Here is a 15,592-nt window from a genome sequence, read left to right on the forward strand (position 1 = left end):
ATAAGCCTGACTAACAGGTGTCTGTATATAGCCTTGCTACTGTTATTTTCAAATGTCTTACTGTTTTATTTCTTTACTTACCTACACACACACACACACCTTTTTTTTCCCGCACTATTGGTTAGAGCCTGTAAGTAAGCATTTCACTGTAAGGCCGACTACACCTGTTGTATTCGGCGCACGTGACAAATAACCTTTGATTTGATTTGACGGAAATGTTTGTTCTGTTTGAAAGTGATGGCGGGTGGGTAAAGATGAGCGTGAGAACGAATGGGCTACAGTCGTGAAAAAAGAAAGGAAACTAATTCAGTAAAGTTGTGATAGAAACCAAGATATCCCTAGATTTGTTTATAGTATGAGTTTTGGATCAATATTACCCGGGGGATCCGTTTTGAAGTCACGAAGAGTAACGTAATCATGGATGCGTCGAGTGAGGTGGCATATGTGAAAGTCACAAGAGCTGATCCTACTCAGATTTTCTGTGTGTCCGCGGAACAGAAGAAGCATTCTAGCATTCTACCTCAAAAATAATTTTTGAATGGAATGTTTTGTATATGTATTTCCGAAGCAGGGCGCCGGTCAAGGGGGTTATCTCTCGGGATGCAGACGATGATATACCTGAGGAAGTAGGTGAAGTGATTGGTGCAGGCCGACTGACATGTATGGTGGATGGAGTAAGGAAACCCACTATATCCAAATTATTGTTTTTGATAAGTCTCTCCCTCCTTATGTGAAGCTTTATGACATACCCTGTAAGTGCTTATGTGCACAAGCCCTACAAAGATTTGGGCATGTATCAAGTGTATGCAGATGGGAAGAATATCATATGTCAGCTGAGGTCGTATGCTGCAACTGGAGACTGCAGTGAATGTTTCTCGGCAATCAAGTGCTTCTGGTATATCACAAACAACGAAGAAATCCGAGAAAATTGGAATCGGTGTGAGTGCAGCAGAACGTTTTCTGTGACTCTGAGTTTACAGCCAAGGCGTTGCATAAAATCCTGTCAACGGATGTTCTGCCCTCACAGGGATGTGACTCGAATTGGAATGTGTTTATTTTTGTATGATGACGTTTTTATCCCTCCTATAATGAATATATTTTTATATAGTTTACCATCCATACAGTAGGTGGGGGCATTCACCTCTAATGCTTGTTTACGGGCTGCCATAGCACCATAGAAGTAGAAGCTCTTCTTTGAGGAAGTGCATGTGCAAAATGTAAACAGTGTGTTGCGTAATCTCACCCAATTGTCTTTTTTTTCCGTGCAAATGTCTGTAATCCGAGTGAGAGTAGGCTACGACAAAACAACAGGCATTGCCAGGTAGTAAGAACGGTGTACATGTATTATTTGTTCTATATTTTAATCGGTTGTAAGCCTAAACGCATACAATAGCTAGCTAATTTAAAGGAACTACGCTAATTGCTAGCGAATAACTTGGGTAGCTAACTTCTCATCTACTGTGTAAAAACATTCCTACCGTTCAGAAATGGCAATTCAGAGAACACAATGTAACGTTGAACATTTGCAATTCAGAGAGTGTTGTTTGCATGCAGCTACTATACTGTAACTATCAAGCCAGTTAGCAGGGGAGTCAGATTAGCAAGTATTGATGTCAGAAATTACCAGTGGTGGAAAAAGTACTGTCACACTTGAGTAAAAGTAAAGATACCTTAATAGAAAATGACTCAAGTAAAAGTGAAAGTCACCCAGTAAAATACTACTTGAGTGAAAGTCTAAAAGTATCTGTTTTTAAATATTCGTAAGTATCAAAAGTACTTGTAAAAGTATAAATGTCAAATTGCTTATATTAAGCAAACCAGACGGCACCATTTTCTTGTTTAAAACAAAGTTACGGATAGCCAGAGGCAATCTCCAACACATAATTTACAAATGAAGCATTTGTGTTGAGTGAGTCCTCCAGATCAGAAGCAGTAATAGGGATGACCAGGGATGTTCTCTTGATAAGTGCTTGAATTTGATCTTTTTCCTTTCCTGCTAAGCATTCAAAATGTAACGAGTACTTTTGGGTATCAGGGAAAATATATAGAGTATAAAGTACAATATTGTCATTAGGATTGTAGTGAAGTAAAAGTTGTCAAATATGAATAGTAAAGTACAGATACCCCCAAAAGACTTAAGTAGTACTTGTTAAAGTATTTTTACTTAAGTACTTTACACCACTAGAAATGACATCATGAGCAGTGGACCCTATTTTACATTAACTAGCAAGCTAGGGTTCCTGTCTTGACATTCAATACTTTTAAAATGTTTATTCAGAAAACATATTGCTGTGCTTTCATATCACGAGTTTGTTGTTTGTAACGTTATCATGATTCCTTGAGGTTGTTGTTTTTAACGCTATCATAATTCCATGATTTTGCAGCTGGTGAGATTATGGAGAATGACGATGATACCAAGGAAAACCCCCAGTCACAAGTCAAGAACTCAGTCAGCATGGAGAAGAACTGCGGCGACGAAGACACTTTCAGGTTTGAATGTCCCCTTGTGGTCAAATGAGCTCCGGCTAACAACTTTGATTAGAGAGCATGTTTTGTGCATAAGGAGACACTGCACATTTCATTTGTTTACGGTCAATGGACACCGCACACCGAGTCATATTCAGCAATACAGGCAGCATAGCATTTGACCTGACAAAGAACTGCACATGGTTGGATTGTTGGTTATCTGATATCTGTGCAGGCAATTCAAACATCATTCTAGTGTATGCACACAGGCTTACTATTTCCTTATTAGGTCTGTATTCCTCCAGACAGAACACAGTTTAACCTCACATTGTCTGGCAGTGCCAGCACCCAATACATAGCTGAGAGCACAATACATTAGTATTATTGTGATTAGGTTTGCCAGTGCATTGCATTCCCACGCATATTAGAGATATAATCCATGCCACTCTTTCCAAATCAGAGGAAAGTTCAATAAAGCAGATGATTGGGCCCCAAAGTCCACCACCACCACTGCCACTTTGTCTTTCTCTTTAAGCCTTGCTCAGAGTTTCCTCATTCTGGACGGGTGTTAAGCAAATTATTAGACTAAGATACATTTTGTAACATTAAGGGGTTGGTTTTCACATAGTGGGTCTCATGCGGCCCCTTCTTGATTCTGCTTAGCCTGTGATCCTTCTCAGTCTACTTCAGACCCTCCAAATATATTCTTATGTCTCTCATTCACTTCCAGAGGCTGGATTTTATGTAAGGCATCATTGCTCCGTCTAAAGCATACAATAGTCTTGAGATATGTCCTAGCTGCTCTTCTTCCACCTGTTACACCGTAAGGAATTTTAAGACAGGACCTTTTGAATCTGTAGCCATTTCTGTGCTTTGTTGACAGCAGGAGTTCGGTATGGTCTTTCATATCAGATTCAGACTCACACATGACGCCAAGGGGAAGTCCTGTGATGAGGGTCTCCCTTTGATGGATCTTGGCACAAGAAAGAATCGCCAAGGACATACATCTGTAGTTGGACCACTGTAGAAGACCCTGCCTATGACCTCTGCAAAGATTCAAGTATCCAAATCTCCATTAAAGGAGAAACTCTGCAGTGAAATGTTCCCCTTGTAAACAAGGAAGAATCACCTGCCTTTCTGAACCTCTCATCGCATCAGTTTAGTCCTGCATATTTTCCTCCTCTCTTCCCGACACTGAGATTCCTTCCAGAAGATCACACACAATGGATGAGGTCTGCCGGTTGTTCGGTTCGCTCGTAGGGCGCTTCCGCTCGGACAGCATAGCCAGCTCTGCCACCCAGTTCTCGGGTAGCCACCTGCTGCTGCGCCAGCGCCTTTCCCAGCTCATGAACTGCGTGAACGACCTGGACCCCTCGCCCCAGCTCCAAGAGCAGGTGGTAGGCAGCTTGGACAACACTTTCCTCATCTGTGGTAAAAGGGCCAACCTTCTCAAGAAAGAGAACTTCAGGTGGACATGATAGGAAAGAGTTTGTCTTTTCTGTTCTCTTTGGCCTTATTTCAACTTGACCTCCACTTCCTCTGTCTTTATAACGTCATATGATTTGTTTTCAATCCAAATGCATTGCATATGGTTCTTCGCTGCAAGGGTTTAGTTGATGAACACAAAGTATCGTAAGACTGGATACTAATGATTCTTCTTGACTAAAATGTCCAGCAATGACTTCTCCATTTTATTCCAATTTTGTCGGTCTTTATCTGAGTGCAGAGGGTCTGAGTTGGTCGAGAAGTTAGACACATTTTTCATGTCTTGATTTTAGGCTTTGGACCCTTGTTTGATCAGCTTCTTGAGCTCAGAGCAGGCAGTGTGTGGTGGTCTCTTCCGTTCTGGATCGTAATCTCTGGCACGCTTATCCTTTTTTTGATTGGATGACACAAAATGCCCTTTTGTTAACCGAACTGAAAGGTTATGATGTTAGGACCATAGAGATCATATGTCAATGTTCAGTGTTTGATTTATTTCTGTGCTTAGGACATGGAAAGGGATTGGCTTAGTTCCTCGTTGAGAAGTGTTCTTCATTCACAGTATCTGAATTGATTTAGGTTATGGTTAGAGATGTGAATAGGCTTTATCAACCACCACGGTCCCTTGAAGACTGCCTAAACATGATGTTGTTGTGTAACTAAATAAGCTTCTGAAAGTTGCAGTCCCATTTGTCAGGCTTTTGCTCAAATGAGTTTGGTGGAAAGCTGCTGTGCAAGTGAATCATAATCTGCTGTACTCTCTTTCCCTTTCTCGCTCCCTCTCTCCCTTTCTTGCTCCCTCTTTCTTTCCCTCTCTCTTGCGTTCCATCGCCCCCTCTCTCCAACCCCCCTCTCGTTCTCTCTCTCGCTCCCTCCAGGCTTCACATGGTCACGTGGAATGTTGCTACAGCTGATCCCCCAGATGACATCAGCTCCTTGCTTCACCTGAACTCCCCAAAGACCCCAGACCTCTACGTGATTGGGTGGGGTTGCGGAGCTACTGCACGCTGATTGGATATTGATTAAGACACAGTACAATGGCATGACAGGAAAATCTGTTTTTTACTGTGTAAAGTTTGCAAAGTTCTTTCTAAGTGGCATGGTGAAAATACTTCAGTAAGTTTATTAGTTATAACCTGTGTGTGTGTGTGTGTGTGTGTTTTCAAGTCTCCAGGAGGTGTACTCTGCTCCTCACAGGTTCATCATAGACATGGCTGTTGAGGACTCCTGGAGCCATCTCTTCATGTCCAGCCTGGCACCACGAGGCTACCTGAAGGTACAACAGTAGGACAATATGGCTTCATAACACCTAACAATACCACTACAGCCCCATAGACCGGTTTGATCAAGTTTCATGCCACCAACCTTAGTCTGAAGCAACAGAAGCATGTGCTCCCAACGTAGTTTGTCCTCCGTTTATTTTCACCTCCTTGTCTTTCAAAGTGATATCGTTAGCTTCTTATGTGCCACTCCGCTTCCACACTTCTGAGTTTGCCTTTTCATCCTGGTCTTTCTCCAGGATACTTAAAAGGGTCTGAAAATAGCCCAGGTTTTGCCTTTTCAACCTGGTCTTTCTCCAGGATACTAAAAAGGGTCTGAAAATAGCCCAGGTTTTGCCTTTTCAACCTGGTCTTTCTCCAGGATACTAAAAAGAGTCTGAAAATAGCCCAGGTTTTGCCTTTTCATCCTGGTCTTTCTCCAGGATACTAAAAAGAGTCTGAAAATAGCCCAGGTTTTGCCTTTTCATCCTGGTCTTTCTCCAGGATACTTAAAAGAGTCTGAAAATAGCCCAGGTTTTGCCTTTTCAACCTGGTCTTTCTCCAGGATACTAAAAAGAGTCTGAAAATAGCCCAGGTTTTGCCTTTTCAACCTGGTCTTTCTCCAGGATACTAAAAAGAGTCTGAAAATAGCCCAGGTTTTGCCTTTTCAACCTGGTCTTTCTCCAGGATACTAAAAAGAGTCTGAAAATAGCCCAGGTTTTGCCTTTTCAACCTGGTCTTTCTCCAGGATACTTAAAAGAGGTTTTGAAAATAGCCCAGGTTTTGCCTTTTCATCCTGGTCTTTCTCCAGGATACTAAAAGAGTCTGAAAATAGCCCAGGTTTTGCCTTTTCAACCTGGTCTTTCCTGGTCTTTCTCCAGGATACTAAAAAGAGTCTGAAAATAGCCCAGGTTTTGCCTTTTCAACCTGGTCTTTCTCCAGGATACTAAAAGAGTCTGAAAATAGCCCAGGTTTTGCCTTTTCATCCTGGTCTTTCTCCAGGATACTAAAAAGAGTCTGAAAATAGCCCAGGTTTTGCCTTTTCATCCTGGTCTTTCTCCAGGATACTAAAAAGAGTCTGAAAATAGCCCAGGTTTTGCCTTTTCATCCTGGTCTTTCTCCAGGATTAAAAGAGTCTGAAAATAGCCCAGGTTTTGCCTTTTCAACCTGGTCTTTCTCCAGGATACTAAAAAGAGTCTGAAAATAGCCCAGGTTTTGCCTTTTCATCCTGGTCTTTCTCCAGGATACTAAAAAGAGTCTGAAAATAGCCCAGGTTTTGCCTTTCATCCTGGTCTTTCTGAGTCTTTCCCATACTAAAAAGAGTCTGAAAATAGCCCAGGTTTTGCCTTTTCATCCTGGTCTTTCTCCAGGATACTTAAAAGAGTCTGAAAATAGCCCAGGTTTTGCCTTTTCAACCTGGTCTTTCTCCAGGATACTAAAAAGAGTCTGAAAATAGCCCAGGTTTTGCCTTTTCAACCTGGTCTTTCTCCAGGATACTAAAAAGAGTCTGAAAATAGCCCAGGTTTTGCCTTTTCAACCTGGTCTTTCTCCAGGATACTAAAAAGAGTCTGAAAATAGCCCAGGTTTTGCCTTTTCAACCTGGTCTTTCTCCAGGATACTTAAAAGAGTCTGAAAATAGCCCAGGTTTTGCCTTTTCATCCTGGTCTTTCTCCAGGATACTTAAAAGAGTCTGAAAATAGCCCAGGTTTTGCCTTTTCATCCTGGTCTTTCTCCAGGATACTTAAAAGAGTCTGAAAATAGCCCAGGTTTTGCCTTTTCATCCTGGTCTTTCTCCAGGATACTTAAGAGTCTGAAAATAGCCCAGGTTTAGATGAAGCGATCTCAGGGTGTCTGGTATCTTGTTGTGTTGCAGGTGTCCTCCATCCGCATGCAGGGCCTCCTACTGCTGTTCTTCTCCAAACTGGCCCACGTTCCATTCATTAGAGACATCCAGGACACCTACTCTCGCACAGGCATCTCCGGCTACTGGGTAAGATCAGGCTCAGTGGGTGTTATTAGTTATTATGACAGCTTATAGCGAATGTTTATAATGCACTAAAAGTGTTATAAATGCACCTATAAGGCTTTGTGTGTGTGAGCCTCACGTAAAAAAAAAAAGGCTTTTCATAAATTTGATTGATTGACCTTGCGCCCAACAGGGGAATAAAGGCGGGGTGTCCATCCGCCTGTCTTTCTACGGCCACATGCTCTGCTTCCTCAACTGTCACCTGGCGGCACACATGCAGTACGCCTCGCAGCGTGTCGACGAGTTCGAGTACATCCTGGACACGCAGACCTTTGACCCCAAAAAGACCCCGCACATCCTCGACCACAAGTCAGTATACATTAAACGCAGTTGAGTGAGTGTGTTTTCCTATATTCACACAGTTGCTGCTTCGGTATTATAAATGGAGAAGCTTGACATCTGCTTGTGATATGATTTTAAGTACTACTGTGCTCTCTGTGTTGAATGTTCACATTGGGCCCTCTCGCGCGCTCTCTCTCTCATTCCCTCTCTCTCTCATTCCCTCTCTCTCTCATTCCCTCTCTCTCTCATTCCCTCTCTCTCTCATTCCCTCTCTCTCTCATTCCCTCTCTCTCTCATTCCCTCTCTCTCTCATTCCCTCTCTCTCTCATTCCCTCTCTCTCTCATTCCCTCTCTGTCTCATTCCCTCTCTGTCTCATTCCCTCTGTCTCATTCCCTCTCTGTCTCATTCCCTCTCTGTCTCATTCCCTCTCTGTCTCATTCCCTCTCTGTCTCATTCCCTCTCTGTCTCATTCCCTCTGTCTCATTCTCATTCTCCTCATTCCCTCTGTCTCATTCCCTCTCTCTCTCATTCCCTCTGTCTCATTCCCTCTCTGTCTCATTCCCTCTCTGTCTTATTCCCTCTCTCTCTTATTCCCTCTCTCTTATTCCCTCTCTCTCTCTCTCTCTCTCTCTCTCAGGTTGGTCTTTTGGTTTGGGGATTTGAACTTCCGCATCCAAGACCACGGCATGCATTTTTTGCGCAACTGCATCACCAGCCATAAGTTCAACTTGCTGTGGAGCAAAGACCAGGTCAGACTCATGAGGGATGCATTTGTTTTGCTCTATCTTGGACCATACTATACATAGATTGGCTTTTCATTGTACACACGTACAGTTAGCTGTCTTGTTCTCATGCATGTAAGACATGGGATGTACACATGGCACCCTGTTCACTTCATTGTGCACTACTTTTGACCAGGGCCCATGGGGCTCTGATCCAAAAGAAGTGCACTATAAAGGGAATAGGGTGCCATTTGGGATGCCGCCATCGTATTTCCTGAGGATGTTGAATGTAATGCTTTTGTTGTCATTCCGTGTGGTTGTATCAGCTGACCATGATGAAGAAGACTGAGGCTCTCCTGCAGGAGTTTGACGAGGGACCTCTGGACTTTCAACCAACCTACAAATTCGACAGGTTCTCTGACTGCTATGACAGCAGGTAAAGGCTGACGTGCAATCACAGGCGTATGGGAACACTCGCACACCGAGTTATGCGTGCACAGACAGTCACTGACACACACACACACACACACACACTTTCTCTCCTGATGTGTATTACTCTTTGGCTCGACAAAGCATCACTCTTTCAGCATTGTCACTTTCTTGTCATCTTTCCTGCTTGCTTTTGCTGAGCTTGACTCCTGCTCTTCTTACAAGACACCATTTTTTCAAATGCTCAACTCTGCTCTCTTTTGACTTCACAGGCCCCACGGGACATGGTTTGGTTTCCAGTAAGCTGCTCAAAACACCCCTCTTAATTCCCCCCCTAATCCCCCTTACGCAGTATTCTGCTCCTGCACAATAAGTCCACTAAAATGGTTGCAAGGCAGTGACGGAAAGATTTTTGCAATGGAAAGTCAAAATGCCCCTCTCTCCCACAAAATGGTGCCTATAGAACCCCAGACCTTGCCCTGTGTGTGTGTGTGTGTGTGTGTGTGTGTGTGTGTGTGTGTGTGTGTGTGTGTGTGTGTGTGTGTGTGTGTGTGTGCGTGCTTCTGGGGTTTTCTACAGCTAACACAGTTGTCTCTAACAGCACATAGGGTATATCAAAGTTGCTTTATTCTCCATATGAAGCTGGTGGAAAATCCCCATTGAAGCGTATCAGCATTGTGCGGAGGTGGCTGCCATTCTCAGTGGACACAGTGTTCTGGATTTGTTAAGCCTAATTCATTTAACTCCCACAATACCATTCACCCTCATACGGAGAGAGAGAGAGAGAGAGAGAGAGCAGCTTTGCTAGCCGACTGTACCATTGCCTCTGTGTGGGCGTAAGCAGCTGTCAGTTTATAACAGGCATGGTTGCTGGCTATATACAGCACAACCTCCTTCCCTGCCGCGTGGATTGTTCACTATATAGTTGTAACGAATCGCTATATGCAGAGCATTCGGAAAAGTATTCAGACCCCTTAACTTTTCCCACATTTGGTTACAGCCTTATTCTAAAATGGATTCAATTGCCCCCCCCCCCTCATAAATCTACACACAATACCCCATAATGACAAAGCAAAAACAGGTTTTTAGAAATTCTAGCAAATGTATCAAATAAAATAAACGGTACTTTGAAGCACCTTTGGCAGAGATTACAGACTTGAGTCTTCTTGGGTATGACGCTACAAGCTTGGCATTTGGGGAGTTTCTCCCATTCTTCTTTGCAGATCCTCTCAAGCTCTGTCAGGATGGATGGGGAGCGTTGCTGCACAGCTATTTTCAGGCCTCTCCAGAGATGTTCGATCGGGTTCAAGTCCGGCCTCTGGCTGGGCCACTCAAGGATATTCAGAGACTTGTGCCGAAGCCACTCCTGTATTGTCTTGGCTGTGTGCTTAGGGTCGTTGTCCTATTGGAAGGTGATCCTTCGCCCCAGTCTGAGAACCTGATCCAGAGCACTCAGGACTTCATCAAGGATCTCTCTGTACTTTGCTCCGTTCATTTTTCCCTCGTTCCGGACTAGTCTCCCAGTCCCTGCCGCTGGAAAACATCACCACAGCATGATGCTGCCACCATGCTTCATGGGACCTTTATATAGACATGCTGCCACCAAACTGTGGGACCTTTTTATATAGACAGGTGTGAGCCTTTCCAAATCAGGTCCAATCAATTGAATTTACCACAGGTGGACTCCAATCAAGTTGTAGAAACATCTCAAGGTTAATCAATGGAAAAAGGATGCACCTGAGATCAATTTTGAGTCTCATAGCAAAGGGTCTGAATACTTATGTAAATAAGGTATGTTTTTTTAAATTTTTTATACATTTGCAAAAATGTCTACAACCATGTTTTCGCTTTGTCATAATGGAGTAGTGTGTGTATTCATGAGGGAAACAATACATTTGATCAATTTTAGAATAAGGCTGTAACCTAACAGAATATGCAAAAAGTCAAGGGGTCTGAATACTTTCCAATGCACTGTTATCTGTACAGTATGTATTTATTCATGTTTGTGTCAGTGTCAATACTTACGGTCTCCACCTCTGTGCACCAATCAGTACAATAGAGCGGGCCCTCACTGTATGAGTCACCCAGTGAGACAGAATGGAAAACTAATCCGCTATGAGAGACGACTAATGGGAAATATTAAAGGATACAGAGCACTGCGGAATCTGATCCATCATGTAGAGCAGACTGAAGTAACACTGAGATGGCGGAAACGCTAAAGAAATCCAGCTACCTTGTGAGATACTTCGTCATACTTTCTCCATCTCTAACACACTCATGTCATTCTCTCACAGGCTTTGTTCAAATATCCATACTAGCAGACTGCTAGAATGATTCAATGTATTGGGCATGCATTCTAAGTGATATACTACATTTGGAACTTGGTCTTTCTGTTTCTCCACATCTTGTTTGTCTCTCACTAAATCTCTTCGCTTGTCCGTTTGCCGGTTCCTCTCCATCTCTCCCATTCGAACTTAATCATTCTTTCCTCTCGCTCTCTCACTAAATCCGTGTCTCTTCTCTCGTCTGCCCGTCTGTCTGCCTGCCCAGTGGTAAGATGCGTAAGCCGGCCTGGACAGACCGGATCCTGTGGAGGGTGAAGCCTAAAGAGCCACCCCCAGAGGCGGAGAAGGACGAGGACAGGGACTCTGGTCTGGATGAGAAGAACACCAAGAATCAGCAGGAGGAGGAAGAGTTCCCTCTGAAACTCAAGCAGGATTCGTACACCAGCAACATGGAGTACGGCGTCAGCGACCACAAGCCTGTCATCGGCATCTTTACCCTGGAGGTGACTGAGGCAGCGGCATTTCCCATTCCCACATCTGAGACCGTATGAACAGAGTCTTAAAAGTAGCAGTGCTGATCTAAAATCAGTTCCTTCCTGTCCATATAATGTTATTCATTGTGATCTAAGAGGCGACACTTACTGACCCAAGATCAGCACTCTTACTCTGAGGCGCTTTTTGAATACAGGCCCTGATCTTCTTTTCCAACGTGACTCTTTATAACGAAACCGTATGATGCAAATATACTGCTTTTATACTCCTTCACCCTCTAGCCAATCCTGACTACCTCTTCCCTCCGTTTGTTCTGCCGTTCCCTCCTATCTATCCCCACGCTGTAGTTGAGGAAGATGTACGAGGCGCCGTTGGTGCGCGTGTGTGCCGAGGGTGAATGGAGCGCCGACTTTGACGCCATGGTGATCTACAGCCCCCTCCAGCCCTTCCCTTCTAGCGCCTGGGACTGGATCGGCCTCTACAAGGTCAGAGTCGACGTAACCCCTTTCTTTTGAATCATAGAAGTGTGGTCTGTGTAGTTTTTAACAGGTCTGTGTTTGTGTTACAGGTGGGATTCAGGAGTGTTTCGGACTACATTACCTACACCTGGGTGAAGGATGATGAGGTCTCGTTTAATGACGAGCTCACCCAGGTAATATGACTGCGCGCGTGTCTTTTTTTGTGTTTGATGACATGGAGATGCTTGAATATGTTTCTGTGTTTACCCAGGTCTATGTGAGCAAGGATGAGATTCCGGCGCTGGGAGGGGAGTGCGTGCTCTGCTATTACTGCAGTACGCTCCAATGCATTGTGGGTATTAGCTCACCCTTTAAGGTAAGTGCAGGTTTACTGTAAGCCACCAAGAACAGTCCAGACATAGAAGAATATACATACTAACATTCATGCATTTTGGGCCAGTTTTCTGGATGCAGCTTCAGCCTAGTCCTAGAACTCCTGGACTAAAAATATTGGAGTTTGAATGTAGAAATGTCTCCGTCTGATTTTAGGTACACGAGTCCAAGGTGGCCGTTGAGGAAGGTCTCGCGCTGGACTTTATTGCTGGACCAAACATGACCTCTTAACACAGTCTGTCTGTCGATGCTGTTACACATTTGACCTTTGGCCTGTCTGCAAGCTGTGGTGCTGCTGAAGTCATGGAATGTTACCTAACTGTAGGCCAGTGCACTTTGTTCATAACTGTTTCTGTCTTGTTCTCCGCTGCCAGTTGTGGCAACAGTAACAACATTAAGCTACGTGTTTTATTTAAGTTCTGTTCAGGTGTTGATCCCGCTTTTAAAATCAGTCGCAGAGAGATATTGGCAGTATCGTTTTAAGAAAGGTTCAGTGTTTTTGCTCAGTGTATTTTGTGTTGTGTGTTTTGTCTCTGGGATTGATACATAACACATATTGGACATTGTCAGATGTTCCATGTAGGTTGTACAGAAGTCGAACATTTAACTTCAGAGTCGTGGCTGTTTCACTTGAGAATTCGACCAATCGTATCATGGTATTGTTAATGCATGATTATGACATTGTTTTAAATAATGGTTGATACATTTACATTTTCCCTCCGCTAACAAAACGCTTTGTGCTGTGCCATTCCGAGAAATATATCGCACAATTTGTTCCTGTTCACATTCATGACCATGCCCTTTTTATAGATGTGTGTAAAAGGTTACTGGTTTAGGTATTTATTGTAGTCATTGTGGTTCAAGTAAGTATGATTGGGGATGAGAAGTTATCTAAGAAAACAGTGGATTCAACAAGTGCCTCAATGTTAACAACCAGTCGATAACTGTTCAATGGATGCTTTGGTACAAAACTATAGAATTCCTCATTGATTATCTATTGGTGTGTTTGAAAATGATTATTGTTCTTAAAAAATATGCAAGTCTTTCTTGTTCTGTACACATCAACATTTAATCTATAGAACTTCTTGTACTTTTTTTTGGACCAATTTCAGCATAAGCGCGAGACCTGTTCAAAAGTCTATTTGCTTATTGAAAACGCTTGTACATTGACTCTGTATTTACAGTATATTGAAAATTAGGAGTGCTCTATTTTCTCAGTAACGTGTGGTAAATGAATGAAAACAAATATTATACTGTAACCTATTTAAAGCTGAAATAAAAAAATGTAAATGAATGATGCCTGTCATTTAGCACTAGTCTGGAATAGAAATGCAACAAGTCATTTTTAAACCTTTGATACAATGTAGTCTACACTGTTTTTATATTGTCGTCTTAGCCGGAAACGAGAACTTTACATTTAATATAAAAATAAAGCTTTTTTAAAACATTTTATGAACGGGTATTTAGAAGATTTCTGCTAGGAGGACAATAATAACGGACATTCGGGAACAACAACAATTCACAAAGTCTCAAGTGTTATAAACCAGTCAACTGATTTACACTTTAGTCAAAGAGGAAAAACAAAGCATCAGAGAGAAATCTAAAAGTAAATAGTTCCAACAGTTATGAAGGGCTTTATAAAATAAATAGATTGATCAACTCATTTGCTTGAAGCAATGTTCCCTACAGTATACAGTAAGCGCCATTTCCAGTTTGATCGCCAATCCGGTCCAGGACCAAGGTACATTGACATACAGGTTGACGTTTTACTTTTCTCAACACACAGACGCAGTGCCCAAAGTAACCATGACATTGCAGCTTGCGTTTGCACCACCTATAACATTTTGAAAAGGGAAGTGACATTAAGCACGTTTTAGAATAGTAAAATGTCATTTCTAGCCTATTCCAGACTACTTATTGGAGTGGGTACTCCCAGCCATAACAATTGAATGACTAGAATCTAAATAGATAGGATAGATCTATGCTTACTTGTATGCTCCCAGCCCCTGTACAGCCCAGTGTTTATAGACAGTGCTCGAGGTGGGCCAGCAGCTCTCGGTGGGGTACTGGGCTCGACAGCTGGGACACTAAGAAGCTCTCGTCCAGCTGGTTGACTACCTGAGAGGGAGAGGTGAAGCTCTCTTTGGACGGCTTCAGGGGTGCTGGGGGTCTGCTGTGAGCGCTGGCATCGTACAGGCCGGACAACTCCCTCTGCCCCTTCTCTGACTCGTGTTTGGTGACGTGGTCCTTTGCCTTGCGCAACTCCAACACCTTGTGGAGCTGTTGTTGTAAATGCTGACAGTCTCGCTTCTCATCCTCCGGGTCTTTGGTGGACACCTGGATCTGCTGCTCCAGAATTGTGACACGTTTCTGCTCCTCATGCAGTCTCAGTAGGGATTTATGCAGTAGGTTCACCTGTACCAGGAGCTCAGCAGACCTCATCTCCTTTTCCTCTAGTCTAGCCTGGAGCTCCTCAATGTCACCCCACAGACGGCTCTCTCTGTCCCCAGAGCGGCGCTTCTCCTTCTGGACACTGCCGGATACTCAGCCTCTCCGCCTGGAGCTGCTGCCACACCTCTCTCTGCTTCTCATACCTACACTGCAGCTCAGACAGTTGTCTCTGGGCTGTATTGACCTGCTCTCTCGGAGCTTCCGGCTCCTTCTTGGTCGTCAGTAACAATATCTCATAGTGCTTCTGTATCTGCACTGACCTCTCTTCTGAATGGGTGTCTTTATGCTGCTGTGCGAGGGCCTGCTTGGTTTAGCTGCTGTTCCAGCCCAAACACCCGAGCCAACACGTACGCTCTCTCTGCTGGTCATAGGCCAGCCACTGCTGGTTCTTTTCCAGGGCATCTCTGAGGTGGTCGTGGCTCATTGCAGAACTGGTGGTGAGCACCTGTCCATCTGATGGGCAGCTCTGCAACCCAGCGCCAGATCTACTCTCCAGCTCCTGGCACTTAGCAGACATGGACACCAGCTTGTTCTTAACGTCCTCTGTCTCGGCTTGGAGTGACTGGAAGAGTTCTTTTTGTGTCTCTGCTCCGCCTCCCTGACATAGTGGTCTATCTGGGCCTGCAGACCGGCCACACGTCGCTAACCTTTTACATTGCCCGCAGTCGACGGCCCCGCCAAGATTGCAATGTGTTTTGCGTTGATCTAGCAACCGTTTGTTTACAACCTTTCCTTGAGTTCATTCATTGCAGACAAGACAGGCAACACTGTTGCAACTTTTAAGTGTTTCACACCGCACAGTAAAGGTATGGTAAGAAGAGAGATTTGGTTCACTAATTATATTTT

At 43.7% G+C, this 15,592-nt stretch overlaps 1 protein-coding gene across 3 annotated transcripts; it reads left to right on the forward strand.

The window, feature by feature from the left end:
- The first annotated feature begins 264 nt into the window (after positions 1 to 264).
- On the forward strand, positions 265 to 13,589 carry LOC124005728 (inositol polyphosphate 5-phosphatase K-like). Of its 3 annotated transcripts, none has more exons than XM_046315224.1 (13): positions 265 to 674; positions 2,385 to 2,490; positions 4,827 to 4,931; positions 5,116 to 5,224; positions 7,081 to 7,197; positions 7,367 to 7,542; positions 8,154 to 8,265; positions 8,565 to 8,674; positions 11,218 to 11,455; positions 11,792 to 11,929; positions 12,013 to 12,096; positions 12,174 to 12,278; positions 12,452 to 13,589. In XM_046315224.1, the coding sequence occupies exons 1-13, from the start codon at positions 659 to 661 to the stop codon at positions 12,524 to 12,526; spliced, it is 1,491 nt and encodes a 496-aa protein (XP_046171180.1). In that variant the 5' UTR covers positions 265 to 658; the 3' UTR covers positions 12,527 to 13,589. The 3 variants fall into 3 exon arrangements, with proteins under 3 accessions (XP_046171180.1, XP_046171181.1, XP_046171182.1); XM_046315225.1 differs by lacking the exon at positions 265 to 674 and adding an exon at positions 1,165 to 1,321; XM_046315226.1 differs by lacking the exon at positions 265 to 674 and having other exon boundaries at positions 2,473 to 2,490; positions 5,123 to 5,224.
- The last annotated feature ends 2,003 nt before the right edge of the window (positions 13,590 to 15,592 follow it).

The sequence above is a fragment of the Oncorhynchus gorbuscha genome, linkage group LG19 (assembly GCF_021184085.1).
Source record: "Oncorhynchus gorbuscha isolate QuinsamMale2020 ecotype Even-year linkage group LG19, OgorEven_v1.0, whole genome shotgun sequence".
NCBI lineage: Eukaryota > Metazoa > Chordata > Actinopteri > Salmoniformes > Salmonidae > Oncorhynchus > Oncorhynchus gorbuscha.

What these genes read in the sequence shown, in the direction of transcription:
- LOC124005728 (XM_046315224.1), top strand. An exon ending in GGCGACGAAGACACTTTCAG is followed by an intron (nt 2,491 to 4,826) that starts GTTTGAATGTCC and finishes CGCTCCCTCCAG; the next exon opens with GCTTCACATGGTCACGTGGA. An exon ending in TCTGACTGCTATGACAGCAG is followed by an intron (nt 8,675 to 11,217) that starts GTAAAGGCTGAC and finishes CTGCCTGCCCAG; the next exon opens with TGGTAAGATGCGTAAGCCGG.